The 22,056-nt window shown below is 33.4% G+C and overlaps 1 protein-coding gene and 1 pseudogene across 1 annotated transcript; both read right to left on the bottom strand.

The window, feature by feature from the left end:
• Window positions 1–1,396: 1,396 nt before the first annotated feature.
• On the bottom strand, window positions 1,397–2,853 carry LOC145610630 ((21S)-21-acetoxyl-apo-melianone synthase SDR-like). Its single transcript, XM_081665940.1, has 2 exons — window positions 2,822–2,853; window positions 1,397–2,143 (listed from the first exon to the last, which is right to left on the bottom strand). Exons 1-2 carry the CDS (start codon window positions 2,851–2,853, stop codon window positions 1,405–1,407), a joined length of 771 nt encoding a protein of 256 aa, XP_081522066.1. The 3' UTR covers window positions 1,397–1,404.
• A 996-nt stretch (window positions 2,854–3,849) lies between these two features.
• Window positions 3,850–22,056, bottom strand: part of LOC145624738 (L-type lectin-domain containing receptor kinase IX.2-like) — a 35,847-nt pseudogene continuing 17,640 nt past the window's right edge.

Here is a 22,056-nt window from a genome sequence, read left to right as displayed (position 1 = left end):
TTTTTATGAAGAGAGTATAAAGATCATGGTGCTAGTTAAAAAGTACAACTAAGTTTTTTTTTTTTTTATTGTTTAGAAAGCCACAAGAGCAGAGTGAAAATCAATCCCTGATGTTATGTATAATCTGTCTTCAATATGTGAGTTTTAAAGTGAAAACATTCTCCCACTTAGAAACAATAAGATATGTTGGATGTCTTTATTAACTTGGGTATGCTATGTATAATTTATTTGTTTTTGGGCCTATTTATTGAGCTTTGGTCAGCCCTTATCACTTAGCACGGGCGTGGTTAATTAAGTAGGTTTAACATTTTAAGTGATAGGAGAATCCTTGGGGTAGATTAGCGTAATTGTTCCCAAAAGCATAATATGAGAGGGCTAATATTATCCTATGGTCAGAGTAGAGCCCTTTCCCTAAATAATGTTGGGAAATTATCTAATTCCCAAATTACAGCTACTCTTTTTTTTAATTCCCACTATACCGTCCACGTCAGCTAAGGAAAACAAACCGGTTTTATTTTTTTCTTGGTCCAGCAACAAACCGCTACTTCAAGTAGCGGTGTTAGCGGTTTTAATTTTGTAAACCGCTACTTCAAGTAGCGGTTTATGAAATTAAAACCGCTACTTCAAGTAGCGGTTTATGGGTTTGTTTTGTAAGTTTTTCTTTAAAAACAAAATATCTGTAAATCAGTCAAAATTAAACCTTCAAGTACTTGAATAGTTGTATCCCCAAGTTCCATAAACCTTTGATAATCGGTGCAATCGGTGTCGGCAATCACAAATCCTTTGATATATCCTCGTTTTTGGTTATATTCTCACAGCAATCATTGTCGGCAAACAACCGTAGGAAGGCGTCAATGGTGGCGAAAACGGCTTCCAGCGCGAGGGATTGCTGCGTTGGAAGGCTACTTGAGGAGTGTCGTTCGAATTTTTATATTTTATTTTCTTTTTGGATGATTCCGCTGAATTACTTTACAATGGAAGGGGAGAAAGTGATTTATTAAAAAATTAATTAGTAAATACAAACCGCTACTTCAAGTAGCGGTTTTCAGTAGCACACCGCTACTTGAAGTAGCGGTTTTCTAATAAACCCATTTTTTTTTTTTAAAAAAAAAAAATTCCCACTGAACCGGTGACGTGGACAGTATAGTGAGAATTAAAAAAAAGAGTAGCTGTAATTTGGGAATTAGATAATCTCCCAACATTATTTAGGGAAAGGGCTCGTCAGAGTAACCTCGCCTTTTTTTTCTTCTTTCTGAAATTGTATTTTTATTAACAAATCGACAACAAAGTCAGACGTAGGTTTTTATTCACTTCCACATACATCTAGTGAATAAGTACCATTTCAAACATTTGTTCACATAACACCAAATCTTCAACATATGCTAAATTTTTTTTTTAGTTTGTTTAACTTGAACTGAACGCGAATCCCATGGATGAATTAACAGCACTAGATCCACCATCTAGCACAAGATTATGTCCATTCACAAAACTTCCATCATCACTAGCTAGATACAAAGCCGCTCGAGCAACGTCCTCGGTCATCAAAACCCCTTGAGCCCCATTAAGCCTCGGTGCCATGCCACTGAATACACCCGAAGGGGAGATACAATTCACCCTTATACCATGTTGCTTAAGCTCAACACTTAAATTTTTCACCAACCCTAAAATAGCATGCTTAGACATAGTGTAAGGGTGCGTTGCAATACCTCCTATTAGTGTGCATACACTACAAGTGAACAATATGCAACCCTCCTTTTGTGGCACCATGACTCGAGCAGCGTGCTTGGCTCCAAAGAATGAACCATATAGGTTCACTCTAAGGACTCGATCCACCTCCTCTTGAGTCGAGTCCAAAATCGAACCTCTAGGCTTGTCCCTTATGCCTGCATTGTTGTACATGATGTCTAGCTTGCCATACTTAGAGATTGTGTAGTCTATAAGGTCGCGAACTTCTTCTTCTATTGATATGTTGCAGTGGAAGTACACGATGTTGTCGTTTTTGAGACTCTTTGCCAATTTTTGGCCTAGATCGTCTTGAATATCAGCAATTACGACTTTGGCTCCATTTTCCCAAAAGAGTTTTGTTGTGCTTGCACCAATTCCACTTGCTCCTCCTGTTACTATTGCGACCTTTCCATCCAATCTAATTACAATATATTAATTTTAAATTAGAGAACGATGACCAATTATGCAAATTAAATTTGACTATATCTCAACTAATATCATCTTATGTTCATCTAGCAATACTTGTACTAGTTTGAACATTCTAAATATTTTGCAAACTTTAATATAATATCGTGAAATTACAATTTGGAGGCGATTTTTAATGATATTTTCATAGTTAATAAATACTATACAAATTAAAGTAATACTTGTAACAAAGATATACATAGTATTATAAGTTAGAAGCATATGACAAAAAAACAGTCTCTAGCTATAATCAACCAAAAGATGTGCCCTGTCAAAAAAAAAAAAAAAAAAAAACTAAAAGATGTGCTAATTACTAATTTATGATTTTTGTTTGATTTTTTTTTTTTATCAGGTAAACCCACACTATTACAATCACAACCTAATATAAAAGCAATGTAATTAAGTACAATTATAAACTAGAACTTTGTACATCCTTCTGAAATATTACTTTGACCTTCGTATTTTTGTTTTTGTTTTGTTTTTTTTTTTTTTTTTTTTTTTTCTCATTTTGATGATTATTGCTCATTTAATCATTAAATGAGCAATAAATAATCTTGATGAGTGTACCCTGTACCTGGGTAATGTAAGATTTTTCAGCCTTCAAATATTAAGGGAAGTTGTTTATGCTTACCTTTTGTTGGTTGATGCGGGTGAAAAACTCATCTCGCCTAAATAATCGGATTGAAAGCTCAAAAAAAGAAGAAGAGATATTATAAATATACTTCGTATGTATTTATGATATTTGGTAGAACATCAATCTTGTTTGATGTCCTATTTATATACATATAATCACTTGATTAATTAAAAACACAAAATCATAACAAAGATTTACGTATTAATAAAGATTTACGTGGGACGTCACATTGGATTTGTTATCCCAAGAATTCAGTTGACCAAGTCTTGAATTGTATGTATATTAATATACTTCGTATTATATACGAATCATTATGTGTAATGTAAGATATGAAAATTTTCATGACATTAGGTCGATTAATAGTCTTAGGGTATGTTCACATTTACTGAACTGAACTGATTGGAGCTGAACTGAACTGAACTATTTGGACCTGAACTGAACTGAGATGAAATGAATATTTTATGAGAGAGAGAAATTAGGAGCTGAACTGAACTAAACTGATTGGAGCTGACTAAACTGAACTGAACTGAACTGAACTGAACTGAAATTAAGTAAATGTGAACATGCCCTTATTCGATATTGGAAGCCATTTTTTTTTTTTTTTGTTATCAATGATAGCCTTGTAGTATTAAAAACTTACTTCCGTAGCCTTATTGATCGAAGCTAAAAATGTTAATTGACCGTTAAATTTAACTACGATCAGCTGACATCTTTCATGGTGATAATGGTTGACTGCAGTTAAATTTAATAGTCGATTGACGTGTTTAGCTTCAATAAGACTACTGAGTATGTTTTTCAATTTTATACTAAAAGACTATCATTGATAATAATAAAAAAAAATGACTACCAATAAAAATAAATAAGCAAAACCAGAGAGTTATCATTGAGAATTTCCCATAAAACATTATGTATAACAATAATGAACTTCTCAAAGATTAAACTACTTTGATATATATATAGAGTATTAACCTAGTGCTTTATTTCAAAGAAAATAAGAAATAGAGTATTAACCTACGTAGTAGTAGTTAACGTGTCAAAGATTGATCTGGCAAGTAATTGGCACTATCGAATGAAGAAGGGTAATCAGGCCATGAGAATAAAGGAGTACTATCACAAGAGCTAGTCATAGTAGGTGGATTTGAAAATCCATAAAGAGACACATACATACACTCCTTTAGGACGAATACTAGGGAGTTCTATTAGAGGTTCATCAGAATTTAGCAAAATCATCACCACTTTTCGCATTTTTGGTCTCAAGTTCAATTCCAAATGCAAGCATGCTAGACTGCTAGTGCTACACTTAAAACCCTAAGAGCTTCTTCCTTGTTAAACTCCTTATTTAGCTTAGGATCCACCTCAGATGCACGGAAACGTCAAAATTCATTGACGTATCGTTTCCGAAACGTTTCGGAAACGTTCTACGTTTCGAAACACGTTTCGAAACGTATTTGAAAGTTTCATGGCTTTGCAAAACGTCTCACACCATTTGAAAGTTTGGAAACCTTGGGGAAACTTAATCAGGGGTATATAAAAGCGTTTCCCCTTTGAAAAAGCAATTAAACCTTGGTGATTTGGGGTTTATTTTTGTTTTAATTTGAGAAAGAAAGGAAATAATCTTACAAATTACCGTCATCGTTCATCTGTGTGACTCTTGTATGGCCGTATGTAGAAGATTAAGAGTTAGAGGAAAAGCCTAAACTACTTTGTCTTGTTATGATGAACAATTTTAGTTTTTATTCGCAAGTGATGATCTTGAATTGTCTGCAACTCTGCATATATATTCTTATTGCTTGAGAAGAAGAGGAAGATGACTGAAGGTGGGGACATTGAATTAGAAAAAAGAAATAGTTTGGTCTTTAATCAATTGGTATTATATTCTGATATGAAGTAAATATCTTTATTTATTTTAATTTTTTTCGTTTCCCCGTTTCTCATAATTTAATAATTTTCGTTTCCCCGATTCCTCGTTTCCGTTTCCATTTCCCGTTTCCGTGCAACCTAGGGATCCACACACTCTACCAATGCACCCTTTGCATGCATATCTCATGCTTGATCCAAGCAACTTTCGCCTAGGAGGTCACTAAACCTCTTCCCACACACCATCTCCAATGCAACTACACCAAAGCTATACACATCCGACTCAGTTAGTTGTTGCCTTCCCGGTGTAGCTTACCATTGTGGTGACTCCCGTTGTGTTCTTTAGCAACCTAGGCACCTAGAAAGCCCAAAATCACCAAGATGCAGGTTGAACTTTGCATCTAGCATGACATTTCTAGGCTTCACATCTCTATGCACTACCGGATCACCACATTCTTCACGGAGGTACAACAATAATGCCCGATGATGCTAAGCTGGTAATTACTTTGTGCCTTGTCTTCCCGTCCAAGAACTTTTGCCTTGCGAGGAATTCGTTGAGGCTCTTATTAGCCATGTAGTCATATACTAGAACAAGACTGTTGTTTTCATGACTCCATCCTTGGAGCTGCAATGTGTTCATGTGCCTTAGGCGCCTAATTGTACATATCTCTGCTATATATTCTCTCTCATCTGGTTAAGCAAGAAAATAAAACAACCTTAATTATTAATCGGTCAACTTTGCAAGACAAGCTTCAGAGAGACAGGGGACGGAGCCTAAATTTGAACTCGTGACCTTATTGTAAAAAAACACATATCCTACTACCAGAGGCGGGGCTACAATTGCTAACATTAAAAGTGGCGCAAGGCAATTTTGTTAAACTGAGCCCTAAAATCATTTTGGTGAGGAAAATATGTTACTAAATTAAAAAACCAGGGCCCTTTTATAGCGCAAAATTCATATTTATCCTTTGGATAAACATGCCGCGTTTATCATAGGGTCATTTTCGCCATGTTTCACTATGAGTAAGGACATTACAGTAAAACCAATACTGTCCTCCGTGGCCCATTATCCACCCTGGCGCTATTGACTCATCATACTTCGTTAACGGGGTTACAAGTCCAACAATAACGCTGTGAAATTAAAGCCAGCCGACACGTTAGGGATTCGTATTTTTCAATTTAATCTTTCATTGATCTGGTATTGGCGTCGTTTGCTCAAGAAAGGCGAACTGATACTCCGCTGTATACCTTCAACAGCGGCCATCTGGACGGGCGTAGTGTTTACCGATTACTGTCTACAGGTGAGTTGAATCTACTTCGGTTGTTCAATTGGGTGTTAGTTTGTTAAATTATTCTTCAACTATAGATCTGAGCTATTAGCAAATTGTTGTGATTACGCAGTATGTGGAAATTAATTTGAACAACTGGTTGTCATAGCTATGTCAATTTATTAAATTTTTGCAAAAACTGTGTTCAATGATGTAATCTGTTGGATTATTGCTATAACTTAGATTAATTACATGTAAATCCAACCTAGAATAACACTCATGTATAACCTAGATTAATTACATGCGTGTTCTGGATAATTGCCAGATTACGTAAGATAATTTGTACAAGATATGCTTGATTCCATGTCAGATTTTAGGGCTCAAAGCGTAAGGTGGGCTGCCCATTCGTTTGATCATATACAGAGTACAGTTGTTCCCTAAATTACTCTAGATAATAGCTAAAAGTTGTGATAATATTATCTTCTATTAAACCTATAGCTTATAATTTTTTAAAGGAAACTACTATAACCATAAAATATGGTAATATTTGGTACTTATGCTCTAATGGTAGTATTACAAATGAGCTATTTGACGTTAAGGCCTTCATGTATTATTATTTATGTTTGTTTAAATTATTGTAGGTGCCTAATTGATGTAGGAGATTGTTTTTTTTTTTTTTGGGAATTGATATGGGTAAGAGAATGCGTGAGGATAAGAAAATCAAAGCAGAAGAGGTATTGTTCTAACGGTGGTTTGTAGTATAATGAGAATGTTTTATACAGCTGTAATCACAATTGAATACATTGACACAGGTAGATTCTCCCAGGTCCTTGATAAAAAATATAGATTTACAACCGGAGTTATTTAAGGTAAAACTTGGCCATCGACAGGTATGTGTATACGCCTATTGGATGTATGGGCTCTGTCCTGAATCCCCTGATAGATAGTTTTACTTTACAGGATGATAGCTTAAGTGTGGGCGGTTTGGTGAAGGCAAATGGTCAAGTATTGAAAGAGAAATCACTTTTTTTTTGTAGGGTGAGTGTTTTGTGTAATTTCTCTAGTGATATTGTATATATTGGCAATTATGATATTATCAGTTATGATATTGTTGCTTAAAGTTTGCGGTGAACAAAGTGAATTCTTGATTGGCAGCCACCAAATATCAATTGCCGTATTCAGTCTTTTGGGCGTATTTGTCAGAAATTCGATGAAAAAAGGACTAGATGGGTGACAGAGATGGGACTCGGGGGACTTCTTCATTTTGTTGCAGACATGCAATTACCCCGGCAGCTAGCGTATTGGGTAATGACTAGAATTGATCCCATAAATAAAAGGCTAATTGGTCCTGATGGACGTGAGTTTTGTTTTTCAAAGAACCAGGTTCAATGGATATTAGGCATCCCAAACGGTTGTAGGTCTGTGCCAACAACAACTACTATGGATGATGAGATTCGATGCAAGGTGCAAAAGGTACTAATAAAATATGGGAAAACATGGGAGTCAAGATCAGGTAGAGGTTGTGGGCGTGTGTATAGCTCACTTGGTATCCCAGTCACCACTAAAATGCTGGATAGATTAGAGGCACCCTTTGAGGACGATGAAGAAGAGGAATTCAAGTCAATATTCCTTATTGTTGCTCTCCACCTGGTCTTGTGTCCTACTCAATCACCAAGACTTGCAGCTGATTTATTACCAGCCCTAAGTTGTGTGATGGATTGTGCAGAGTATGACTGGTGTGCTTTGGTTTTGAAAAAATTGATGGACAGTGTTGCAAGCTTCGCACGTCGGTTTTATGCTGCAGGATATGCTGGGGGATGCGGTGGATGCGCAATGTTTTCTGTTGTAAGCATTCTTCCTAAGTAGTTGCAATGTAAGGTGTATTTTTACTATATTGTAAAACATGTTTATCGTTGTTTGGAATGTTGTAGATTTTATACCTTGATCGTCTTGATAATGAACCCGTGGAGTGGGGTGTGTATCCTCGGATAAAAGTATGGACCATGAAGGAAATTCGGAGGGCAACGAAGGCAGATCGCCAAAGATCTGGCGATTTCGGGAGGTTGGGTGTAAGTGATCCTTAAATGATTGTTTTAATCATAATAGCTACCTTTCATATGTAAGTGTGTAATGTATGCTCCATAATAACAATTAAGGAAATACTTTGTGGTAGATGGTAGATGTTGCATATGGGGAAAGACACTGCCGGCTTGCAAGGGACACGCAACCACCTGGTGGGATGATCGTGCATAAGGTATGCTTGGGGTTGGGACTAGATAGAAGACCATAGTGTGCTTATTAAGAATTTGCAATATGTATAATGAAGTGACGGTTTTGTATGTCATGTATCCGTTTCCAGGATGTAACGAATATGATCGTCTTGCCACGAGGAAGGCGAAGGTGTGAAGGAGTAGGTGTGACACGTAAGGAGACACCAATTTGTGATCGGGACAATAAGAGGATCAAACAGAAAAGGTAGAAATAGGCATTGTTATGTTTGCAAAAAAAATTCGTGGAAGTTGGCATGTTTAGAGTTGTATCAGTAACAGATTAAAACTCTCATGTGATTCAAAACCTAGGCTTATTTTTTTTCATGTCGAGTAATGTTTTTGATAGTGTAGTAATTATCAGAGGTGATCATAAGATGCGTGCGAAGAATGACATTTGTTTGTAGTATTACCGACATTTGTTTGTATTATTACCATGGTTTAAGACGATTAGACACTCACCGCAATTATTGGTACACAAATTAAGATACCCCTGTTTTTTTTTTTGTGGCCCAACTACTGATTGGGCTCACACATCATTGAGTTGGGCCCAAGACAAGCGCATTTTCCATGTCTTACATAAAGAGTTAAGAATATATATAGATGTTTTTCAGAACTTGATTACATACTAAATAAAACATTGGATTTGATCATAAATTGACTCAGTCATGACAAATATTTGCATAACCGTGTATATCCCAATATGCACTTGTTATGGAGTATACCAAAGCAAACCTTTGAATTCAAAATCCGTAGACACTCGTGGCGGAGTATAAATTTTTTTTTTTGGTTTTGATAATTATTCGAAAATTTTCAAATGCCTACAATAAAATTGTGGCCATTGTAACTAAGTGAATATTAGCCCTCCAATTTATAAATTTCATCCTATCCATCCATCTAGCTGAGTTAAAATATAATAAGAAGTCAATTTCTATATACAAAAATCTATATAGATCATTTAATCAAAATATAAGTACATCGTTTTCGAAAAAAAATTACAATTAGTTATTAGATTTCGAATTAAAAAACTGATATGAAAATGATTTAAACTTCTTTTAATACTGTAAAATTTGATCACATGATAAAACCTATGGTATATATCTTATTGGATGATTATTAATTTTTTGTTTTATTTTTTTTTTCAAATAATTGGTTTCTTGAAATTAGAGATTGACATATCTTACATTGATTATCTTCATCTTCTTCGCCTTTTTTTTGCCTTTTTTTTTTCTGATTTTGTTTTATGCATCATGGAGGATGATTGATTTTTGTAAGGATTTTGTAATAATGTAGAGACTAGAGTACTGCATACCTAGTATAGTTATTGTTGATAATCTAAAATTAAATGTTGGTTTTTAATGGATATTGGAGAATCCTTTGAATTTAGAAATGGATGGTATAGACGTTAATGGCAAAGTTAAATTTCAGAAACCTATCAAAAAACTGTATTTTTTTAAAAAAATTATTTTAATCAATCTAGTTTTTTTGTTTTTTTTTTTTTTTTTTTAATTTTTAATTTTATTATTATTATTTTTTAAATTAAATTTTTATTAAGTTAAGTGGATGGATGGACAAGATTGTTCATTAAAAATAAAGGGTGAAGATTAAAACTAATTACAATAGCTACAATTTTATTGTAGCCATTGAATAGTCTTCCGATAATTATTATGGTTTTCACTGTATCAAATTTTGCAAACACTTTCATGTATTCTGTAGGGAAAAAAAATCACGCAGTAAATCAATTGGACATTTTATTTCGTGCTTGTCTCAAGTAATAAGTGGAACACATATGTGGTTTTGGGTCCATTAGCCCAATTCATCCTCAACCCAAAATATTCAAATTTGGGCCACAGCATTGTCAACAACATTTTGGTATTTAGTATTGGTAACGCATAAAATAAAAAAATACTAATAGAATAAAATAATAATGTGCGGCCCGGCCGATGTCCCGGGTTGCTTGGTTATACTTTAGGTTTCGAATCAATGTCTTCTAGAAGCGTTTTTAGTTGCCACAATCAATCATTACCTATTAGAAACAAATAGTATAATAAAGGACCAATTAAGTGAACTTTAATTGTGTTGGTTATAATGACACAATTAAACAATGACTACGATTCTAAGATTTGTTGGGCTTGAGTTGAAGCCTTGTTACAAGTATTCTTTAGATGCAAACCCTACAACTGGTGAGAAGGTGACAAGTCATGTTTATAGTGACATGTGTCACATATTTATCACATGTCGAATGTAGAAAAATTGACACATGGAACACATTATGTTTTACGAACGTTTTTTAATTTATCAATGTAGCTGCTTTAACCAAAGTACGGAGTATTTATTTACGTCCCTTACTTGGTAGAGTAAACTTTGTGAAATTGAACTCATGAGTTCTGCAATCAATCTAATCAACCAAATCGTCTATATGTATATTTTATTAATAACCACTACTTATAATGTGGCAACGTTGATGATTGAAGTTTAAAACTTGCATTTGTCAAATGTGATAATAGGAAGGTGCCATCTATATGTTACTTCTACAAGTGTGTCCCTATTATTCGTAGTGCTGACTTCCTCTGTTTTATTTTACTTGCAACAATTCCTTAAAACGAAAATTTCACAAAACTTGCAAGTTGCAACATAGTATAAAAGGAAAGGTATTGTAGGAAAAAATTATACTATTACCCTTATTTGAAGCACATGGTGACTTGTCTCACTGAATTACACTCTTAACAAACATTCATCCTATTTTACGGTTTATTATAGCATATAAACCCCAACTGTCTTAATTACTGTGCTAAGGGGTTTGTTGCATGTAAAACAAAACATGAGGACTTATTTATGCATCATAATATATTATCTCCTGGTTGCCAACAATATTATTTTCCTTATCAAAATGATACAAATATTGAAGATTCATACTTCTTCCAATCTTTTTTACATGACACGCTTTGACTTCTACACTATTCACTACTCATGATATGACCGTCTTTTGTGAATAATATGTAATGAAAACCATGTTCATGTGAGATCTTTTTGAATTTGTCTCAAAATACTATCATACTATATAACTCTTATAATTATCACTTACAGTTTTGTATTGGCAAATGTGATTCAAGAAACAGGTCAAGTTTAAAAAAAATAGAGGAAGTATAATATTTTAAATTTTTTCTTCATTTGACTTTTACATTTGGGAACTTCACTTGACTTTAAAAGAAATAATTAATTTTAGAGACTTTAACATGCATAAACTATATTTATTCATACCAATTTAATGAGTATCACAACTAGGATTTATTATTTTTAATTGACAGCCAGTGGCGGAGCAAGGATTATTTCAATGGTAGAGGGCACCGCACCATCTGAATATCCTCTTTTGAAAAAAAATGTCCTTAAACTTTGTCAACAAAATAAATCAACATAAAATACTTATCGCATAACATTAATAGTGAAAGGATGTTCTTAGCATAAAAATTATAAAAGTATGACCCATTTGTAATATAAAAGTATTCTAAAATCCATCAAATGTATTAATTATTCATCCTATGTATGGGTTCCAAATCACTAAACGCATTATTTGTGTCAAATAGCGTGATTAAAAATAATACAACTAATGCTTTGTGTGTACTTATATTAATAGACAAATCAAACAAAAAATTACGAGTGCTCTTAAACTAGACCAATCTTCAAGTTTAGAAATGGTATTACATCATCATAAAATCTTATTCAAAGTAATATAACTAACTTTGATGGTAAGAATTTTGTTATTGGATAAATAGAAAATTAAGCACAAATTAACAATAAAATTTTTATTCTTGGGCCCTTTGATTGAATCTTGATTATAACCGAATTAACTACGCGTAGTCTTTAAAAGTAAAACTACCACCAAATTAGATTTCATTACCTAATTTTACGATGATATACCATACGCACTTATGTATCTCCTCTCATTCGTTTACATTTTATATTTCGGCCCAATTTATACGTATTTTTTTAACACTTACTTATTCACTACGTGTAGTTGTTAAAAGTTAAAACTCAAATTACATGTTAATAGGTCGTTACATATTGTGCTACTTTGTTATTCTACTACCCAACTTATTGTACATATAAATGTAACCTTTTTATCTTTAATTTTAACTCCTAAGTCCCAACTACTTTTTGTTAACATTTAATATTGTTGTCTGCTGCTTGGGTATATAAAGGGTACCCTCGATCGTCTTCTTCATGCATCCATACTCTCTAGCCCTCACTTTCTTTTAAAACCCTAGTTTGTCAACTTTGTTCAAAATGCCTAGGCGTGCCATAACTAATTGTCACACGCCGGCTGTTCTGTTCTTCGATCCTCCTACAGGAGTTGTTCCGGAATTAGATTTCACGGAATATTAGTATATTTTCGTTGATGATGATGGTGAAATACTAGCCACTCTTACGATGGAAACAATTTGTGCTCTCATTCTTTACCCTAGTAAGAGTGACCACTACCTATTTAACAGTTTGTTTATGAGACGTGCTGGGTCTAGTGATCCTCCCCGCCCTGCTCATATACCAAACTTGTTTGACACTTACCCTATCCGAACTGAATTTGATGTGTTTCTTAACTGGTCCTTAGGGTGTCTTCCACCTTCATCCTTTGACCCTTGTCATGTTAAACCAGCATTGCACCTACTGGACCCATAACCTGTCATAAATTTTGATGCCCCTGTATCGGAATTAGACTATGCTTCAATTCGTTTATGTGTTGGACCTTACACCGACACTTTTCAAGTTTATTCGATTCCACCTTTTCCACATATCCTTCACCTTTGGGTAGGAATAGATGAGTGTAGTAGTAAAGTCCCCAGGAATCATATGGTTGATTTCACTGTATTTGAGGGCGATCTAGCAAAAAGACTTACTAATGACCATTTTGTTCCCCTTCCACCCCATTCCCATGTTTGTTGTTGGAATGTTCGTGGAATTGGTAGACCATCACTAATCCAACATTTCCATCAATTGTACAAGACTCATAAGCCTATAATTGTTGTCCTGTTAGAGACTAGGCATGGTGAGCAAACGATGAATTTGCTAATGAATGATATTCCTGGAAACTATAGTTTTGGTTTCTCACACCCTAGGCATGGCCTATGTGGGGTACTATTTATATGTGGCTTAGTGATGTTGTTGCAGCTATGGATAAGCGTGTGTACACTCCGGCAGTGAAAGCGGATGTGTTCTTCAAGGTAGATTATTAAATTTATGAGTAATTTCCCCGTTTATAGTCTTTTCCCTTATAAAAAAAATGTTAACAAATTACATATTATATTTGTTACATCATGCTTCAACGCGTGTATTTTTTTTCTAGGGCCATCCAAGCGCCAGAAGATCCTTATTCTAAGCCTTCGCAAGCCGTGTTGGTGGTTTTTAGGGTCCATCTAAGCTATGTGTTACAAGTGCACAATATCTACCTATCTATGTTTTTATGTATTGAGTATTTACTTTATGATCAAAATGTTGTAATATATGCAAATGTTATTTAATAAATTGCTCTTTGCAACACGCTTGAGTTATAGAAGGGCCACTTTAATACAAATTATATATTATTAAGCATTCACTTGGACCATTACAAGGATGACAACACTAGCCTTGCTAACTCATTCTTATATAAAAGGCTAATAAGATACAACCAAGTTGCAACTCATAATCTACTCACCGACATAAAACCACTATTACAACAAAGGCGAGTAAGATAGTTATAGTTAAGTACTTAATCCGCTGATTTAGTCCTAAATTTTCCCCACATAATTTTGCTATGGTAGACACAGTATTTGATAGATCTTCCCTTAACTCACGTATCTCTCAGATTAAGTTATCATTGTCTTCATTCAGCTGCTTGATTTTCTTCTCTAGTAACTCAATTGTTTCTTCTACTTGACCTTCATCTCCAGATTCCCATTTGAAAAAGCCGCAGTCTCGAGCATTATCCTGTGTTGTGAAATTATGACACACAAGTACGGGAGGAGGTTAAAGGAAATACAAACATATATGATTGTATCGAATTTGCGCTTAAGAATGTACCTACCAGTATGGGCATCCAAGGAAGCTCCTTCCAGTATTCACGCCCCTGCGCACTATTGAATGCTTCGCCGGAATGCCATGTCGACATTCAACTTGCCTTTTAATACTTCCCGAAGAAGTAGTATTGGAAGTCATGTCTAAGAAATTGAACTACTTGTGTGTATAATGTGCATCACAGATAGCATACTTATAATGTCTTGCTTGGCAAGGTTTCCTTTTCAAAAAAAATTTAACATACATTTGGGCTGCATTTGTGCCTCATTTGGGCCTCATTTGGTATTGGACCACCAAAATTAAGTCCACACAACTTGTGCTTTCAAACCCTAAATAATCTGACTTTGAATGATGTGAGGAAAAGCTAAGTTTGTGTGGTGTCACTCTAGTAATCTAAGTGTTGATGATGTCATAAATAAAATTGTAATTTATTTAGGAAATTAAATGAGAACAAAACAATTTATCTTCACTTTAATATATGTCGCATATCAAAGTATGGCCTTAGTAGATTTGTGGTATTACTTCAAAATAAGCAACAACAACTTGGAATCAAAGTATTTCTGTAAATATATGTATGATATTGTACTGTACATTTTTTCGTAAATAAAACAGTAAGTATTGTCTGCAAAAGAAATTGGTAAGCAAATATTGTACTGAATTTGGGCCTAGTGTCACTTTTACACTCCACACAAAGAAAGTCCAAACCATATAATAACGCGCAGGTTTTAGTTGTGGAATAGATCTCGTATTAGTAGGGGTGTCAATTTGTTTACTGGTTCGGGTCATAAATGTAACGACTTCGTTTAAGTTTACTTTGATCAAGTTGTGAGTTAGAATGAGTCGAGTTGTAAAATTGTAATTGATCGGGTCATAGATACGCAATAAAAAAAATATACAATTAAATTTTTCAACCTTAGTCACGTAGTATTTCAGTTAAGTTTTTTAAATCTCAAAATCAACCTACTTGTAATATTTTTTTACAATCTTTTTAACTCATTATATATTGCTTTGTTCGTTCTAATTTGAACCTTGATGAATATGATAATTTTTTCATTAATGAGTTTTTTTAAATATGATAAATTTTTTAGTAATGATTTTCCTTTTTTTTTATTTTTTTTTTATTTTTTTTACTATAAATAGGCATTATACACTAAAAAGTAATGAGTAATATAGGAATTTATTTATACAAAGATATGGTTAGATATTCAATTTTTTTTGAAAGATGGTTAGATATTCAATTAAGTGTATAAACAAAATAGGCTACGCTTTTATTCACCTAAAGACCGGAACGGTTCGATTTCACTAGTTCGGGACGTTTTTTTAGACCTTCACGTATTAGAAAACCCAAACTTTGCCACTATTTGACCCTACTCACATGTGTGAAAAAACAAAATCCTTTTGCATTCCACAAATGACCTATTAGTACTGGCAATATGTTATATTCCAGACACAACTATTATTCTACTACTGAACTGGTGGTGTGGGGGACACGTGCCATATTTTGTGAGGAATGTCTAGGAGTGGTCCCACAAATGAGTTCTTTGCTACTTAGTTAACCAATAGAGAATAGGAATATATGTGGACTTATTGTACCATACTATCTAATATAAATAATTTTTGTACCAATATTATATGAATGTTGTGTCTAAGGTATTTTAAGGGACTCAATTGGGCCATTTAGTATCCCTTATGTTTATTTACTAATATTTATTGACTAAACCTGTCAATATTATTGAGTCCATAGCGTACTTGCATCCGATATTGTGAAGGAAATACTAACTAGTAAGTACCATATTTTTGGACATGCTTACCTAAACCAAAAAAATAAAAAAATAAATAATAAATAAAAAAAAACTTGTAACAAATATTTTGGACATACAAAATTAATCCCATTTAAATTAAGAGTGTTTACTAGTAAAGGGATAAGAGGAAAATGGAAAATATTTGTACTTCTAAGAGGGAAGTAGTTGGGACTTGAATGCTTCATCTCCTTTTTAATAAAAAGGTTAGTGGTGTGAGTTAGATAGGATTACATTTAAAGCTTTGCAATATCATTTAGTGTCCTTTTGTATCTGCAAGCAAGATAAAGGTGCATCACTTACAAGGATATGAGATAGAATTACTACTACCCCACGTTACCTCTTGAACAACAAATTTTGGTTTTAGATAAGATTACAAGAAAAAAGTATTTGGTAATAAATTTATTTCTTGCACATAGTGCATAATTTAAGTTTTTTGTTTATAAAATAAAATATGGAATTTATTTGTATGTATATTTGTTGTTGGATTTTTTTATTTATTTATAAGGAAGTTTTTTTTTTTTTTCCTTTGAATTTTTTTTGTCACTAATTTACCGACACGGCTTGGTTTTAAAAATTAGTCCCCAATACGTCATGTATCTAATAAAGTAATTGGTTTGATTAAGTATAGTGTCTGTACTTTTTTAAACAACATGTTATTTTGGTTTATGGTTTTAATCAATGTACTTAATTAATTTCGCTAGTTGTGGATGTTTGAATAGAAAAATCATATATTTTTTTTTTTGTTTTTTTTTTTGAAGCAACAAAAATCATATACATTATATACAAAAATGTGTTCAAAATATGAACAAATCTTGTAAGGCTTGATGAAATCAATTAAGTAACACAACATATAAGTGTAGTAATTTCTGCTTAAAATGGGGTGGAGTAGTACACTTTTAATTATTATGGGTATGGAATGAATAGTAAAAAAAAAGTCTCTATTACTACCTTCCTTTATTACCACCAGTAGCATAGCCTCCATAAGTCAATAGGTTGCTCAATATCAACACATTTATTTCTACAATTTTTTTCGAAAAAGAAATGAATTGCTTCACAAATGAATTATGATTTTTTTTTTTAAAGTGAGTCTTAGTTAGAAAAGGCAGTAGTTATTGAAACTTCTTTTTTTTTAAGTGAGGTTCAACTCCAACTCTTGTGTCAATCACCATCATTGCTTTTCCCCGGCTTTATTAAACTTCCAAGAAAGGTGTAGTAATTTTTTCATAACAATTAGTTGAAGTAGTACAATAAGAGTAAATAGGGGTATGGAATGAATAGTGCAAAATTTGTGTCCAGTACACCCTTCCTTCATTCACAACAGTTGCAAAGCCTACAAATTTTTATGTAAACCACCAAAATTTGGGCAATTCACGAAAAAACTATAATTGTGCTTAAAAAAAAAGGATAAAATTTAACTTGAACTAAAAATATAATTGTTTAACAAATCGTTTGTGCGGATAATTATTTTCTCGATTATAGAGTACATGGTTTCCTAATATCTAGCAAATAATATTCTCAAGATATATCGTATGCTTATAAACTAGCAAACTAAGTACATGATAAATATGTTTTCAAACCAAAAATAAAAAAATATGATGATATATATGACAAAGATATGATATAATATTCCTAACTCATTATAATACATCACTGAAATAAAATTATACAAGTGTAGTGATATGTACACTAAATTTGGTGAAAAGAAAATGGGAGCTCCTTCCCATTCTAATTAATACCAAATTACTTACCTTCAGCTGCCAGTGTACTTTGTCGCAATTTAGGGGAGGGATTTTATTGAGATGTCAACCGCATTTACCACCATAAGTAGCAAGCAAGAGTTCTCAATAAAGTAATGTCAGACATTCATCATCCAAACAACGTCACACACTGAAAGACGAAAATATCCCTTCTACTTTAGGAATAGTAAGGCTTGTACAACAAGCTGCACCCCCTTAAAGAAGAAAGTGTGACAGAAATGTTCAACCCTAAGTTATGTTGATTGCTAAAAAATCAAATATGGCTATAATCCGTGCCCTAAAATTGATATTTTGAGGATCATAAAGTATACATATGTCCCCTAAATCGATTGGGTTCTACACGAATATTACGATGTCTATGAACCAAGGAAATACTTAATGGTTTTGAGATGTGATCAAGGTCCTTATCATTCACCTGAATTTGATGTGTGAGTAATTTGAAGAAGACAATTAAGGTTCCAAATTATAAATGTGTATTGAATTAAAATTGGTTGTGGAATACCCTTTAATGCTTTTCCGCATTACAAAACAAATACATAATCACGTCTTTTCGGATTATTTTTATCGAACTTGAATCTTATTGATAAAACAGTTTGTGTAGGGGGGTGACAGTAATACAATATTAAGTTGTAAACTAATGATTGTGTACCCTACTGTAGATAATTTAGGGAGAGTTTTCAAATGGCGACAATACTATTGTAGCCATTATATTAGATCAAATCTCAACCCTTCATTTATTATAACTAATACAAACAATTGATTAAGGATTAAAGATTGACTTTTTAAAAAATTGAATATTTTTTTTTAAAAAAGGGGTCTTTCGATCACATATTACTACCGCAACTTGCAAGTTTCTTGATGCTATTATAGTGTTCATTCGATCCCTATCCTCCTCATTATACGTTTATGGTGCGAAGCTCATAGTACAATATATATGCAATCGAAATTGTTATTCATAATTTTCGATCCATATCTTCAGTAACATATTTAATTTTTTTAACTTTTCTGTAAGAAAACTACCGCAATATTTATCTCAATTCTCAATATTAATGTAGCATAATCCTTTAACATCTAAACGAAGGAAGAATGATTCCAAAACATAGAGGATTATGTTTCAGAATTATTGAAGCAGAAACTGATTAACTAAATCTAAGAACAAAGAACGTCTCAATTATCCTTTTTTTTCTTTTGGTAAAAATAAATTAGATAGTCATTGAAATCAACGTTTCATATTGGTGAAAATAAATAAAAGGCTGAGATTTGATCTAATATAATAGCCACAATTATATTGTAGTAAAAAGTCGGGAAGACTAATTTTAGAATCATATCTTTTAAACTACTAATTGTGTACCCTACCCAAGTCAATTTATATTTATAATGTTACACGTATACTTATCACATTATTACCCCCAATTCCAAGCAATCTAATTATAAATCATTGTCGGATACCTTTGGTAATATATTATTTTGAGTTTTAGTTGAATTAATAAATTATATAAAAATTTAAAAGTTTAATTAAATGGGGGAAGTGCATACTATTTTGGAAGCATGTGCAGATCCTTATTAATCTTCCCACGAATTGGAATTAGCTTGTAATTGCTACTCAAGCAACAAGTGTACACAAAAATTGGTCACGCAGTTAAGGGCCTTAATATCACAGTTTAAGTATAACACATTGTCTTTAAATAATCATGAGCAAGGCTTCACAAAAAAAAAAATTAAAAAAAAACAAAGAAAAAAAAATAAACAAAAAACTAGTTCAACAATATGTGAAGCACGTCTACACACTAGTCAAGTCCAACTCCTCTAGGGTTTATTGCCTATATACACTATCACCTTCTTATTTGCTCATCACAACATACTCTAAACACTTCTCCCTTTTCATACAAACACTTGAATCATGCCAAGAGCTCCCAGAAACAACCAACAACAAGCTGGTGGCGCAGCTCCTGCCCCAAGGGGAAGGAGGCCACGCGTTCCCCGACGAAGGACGTAAGGCCCTTCTCCTCGCCAAAACCTCCGTGCACTAGCCATGCTTGCACACGCGGCTAGTGTGAGTGAGCCCCTAGCTCCCAATGCTAGGATGCCCAACCCTCATGGAGCTCCTGCTCTCTTTGAGGAGGTTGCCGCTGCTGAAGGCAATCACAACCAAGACCTGAACCACCCTCCTGCGGAGGCAGCTGGTCAAGGTGTTGTCTTGGAAGCTCCTCAAGGTGATGTACCTAACGTTGAGCAGCTTCAACCCATACCGTTCGTGCAGGCTCAAGTGCATGTTCCTATTCTAAATGCCTTTGAGCAGCTTGGACTAGGGTTCCCCTTAAACTTTAACGGGGGAATGCCTGTACTGAATATCAGGGTCCGTAGCCTCAATCTCGGGGACGGTGGTGTGCCTTACACAATTGGCGTTAACGAGTCAATGTACCGGGTCTTCTCCGATTATGCTGTGCGGGTTGACCTTCAAATGCCGATGAAGAAGTTCAACGACATCATTTCGCCCTTTGTGACTGCTGGAGCTGCTGGAATTCATGATGGTGATATCCTCACTGTGGAAGCTCAGGTATATTATTTATTTTGAATATTTTTTTTTGAATTTGTTTGTTAAAAAACTATGTATATTTTTATTTAAAGGTTAACATTTGTTTATAAATGTAACAAATATTATGGAGATATGTATAAAATTCATAATTGAACTAAGACTTATGACCGATTGTTAAGGTTATGTAAAATATTAAGATTATAGTGATAAATTATGGTGGTTAGTATAAGGGTTCATGCTAAGAGGAAGCGGTTGACTAAATTCAGTCCAAATTAGTAAAGATGAGTGTAGAAAATTATTCAACTAACTTGTAAAATGGTTAAATTATATATGAAATTGTACAGTACATTAGTATCCTAGCGTGATGGATATTTTGTAATTCAATTAATTTGTGTTTTTTGATTTCGAGGATCAATTATGTAATTAATTTGCTTCTTGTTTCTTGAAGGATTGCTTTAAAATTTATTAATCTGAATTTTGGAAATTAATATTTAAAAAATAAAACTAATAAAAGTGTCACGTAAAATTGCAAGGGATATTGTGTGACGTCATGTACAATTAATGGCACCTACATTTTCTATCACTCTGCATTCACTTATTTGTTTGGCATTAAAAAGGGAGATTGAACTCTAATTTCACATTCATTGGGGAGTTGCTAAATTATGTATGTATTAGGGTCCCACAATTATGATTAATAAGGTAGTAGAAGGAATTATTACTTTTTTGTGTCAAAATAAATTTTAAAAAATACAGTCTCTTGTTAATTGCATAGGTAGTTAATTTTATTTTAATTGTGTTATGTTTATTTGGTAGAACCCGGAGATCAATGTTGACACACGTGTGAAGGTGTTCAAGATGCAAGACCTAACATCCCTCGCTCGTGTGATGCCTGTGACTGCCTTGCCGAGCGCCACCCTCCATGCGGTGTACAATTTTTGGGGAGCCCAAAACGGTGTCGATGCTGGAGGAATCATAGGGTTTTGTGAAAATCAGCCTTCAGACTGTCAGGGAGGCCGGTATAAAAAATGGAGCTGTTGTGTATGTTTTCCCTAACAATGGGAATCCATAGGGCGTGTTAGTTTAAAGTGAAGAATGGTGGCATCTATAGCAGCCATAAAAATTAATCTACCCATTAGTCGGAGCTATAGGTAGTGCTCCTAAATGTTTTCAAGTCCGAATGACTGTGGTATGCCGGCATAAGTATAAAAGTTATTAGTTATGTATGTATGTATTAGTAGTAAAATTTGGAAAATAATCCAAATCTTAGCAATGTATCGGACTAGTATTAGGAATATGTTGATGTTCGTGTGTCTAATGAACTGCTATTATGGTTGCTAATGTAGTAGTATTGATGGACTGTTTTATAAAAGTTATTAATATATTATATTAAAATTATGGTAAATTGTTGTTTATCTTATTAAAACACGTATAATTAGTGTAGTGCTGGTATGAAGTGTTTGAATATGATATGTTTTCCTCTGTTGACACGTCATGGAAAGTGTTGTGCAATAATTTTGGTTTTGAAATTTTTTTTTTAAAACAAAAAAAATTGTTACTTACAATAAAGAATTATGTTGAAATTAGCTTAGCTTTCATTCATCAACACTGCCCAAATATGTAACACAAATATCTCTAGAATCCTAGTCCTAGATAAATATGGATAATATAAAAGAAAAGGAAATACAAAAGATATATATAAT

Source organism: Chenopodium album, chromosome 3 (genome assembly GCF_948465745.1).
Source record: "Chenopodium album chromosome 3, dcCheAlbu1.1, whole genome shotgun sequence".
Classification (NCBI taxonomy): domain Eukaryota; kingdom Viridiplantae; phylum Streptophyta; class Magnoliopsida; order Caryophyllales; family Amaranthaceae; genus Chenopodium; species Chenopodium album.
This window is presented reverse-complemented; position numbering and strand designations above follow the sequence as displayed.

What these genes read in the sequence shown, in the direction of transcription:
- LOC145610630 (XM_081665940.1), bottom strand. Translation starts at nt 2,853, where the DNA reads ATGAGTTTTTCACCCGCATCAACCAACAAAAG. An exon ending in CCCGCATCAACCAACAAAAG is followed by an intron (nt 2,144 to 2,821) that starts GTAAGCATAAAC and finishes TATTGTAATTAG; the next exon opens with ATTGGATGGAAAGGTCGCAA.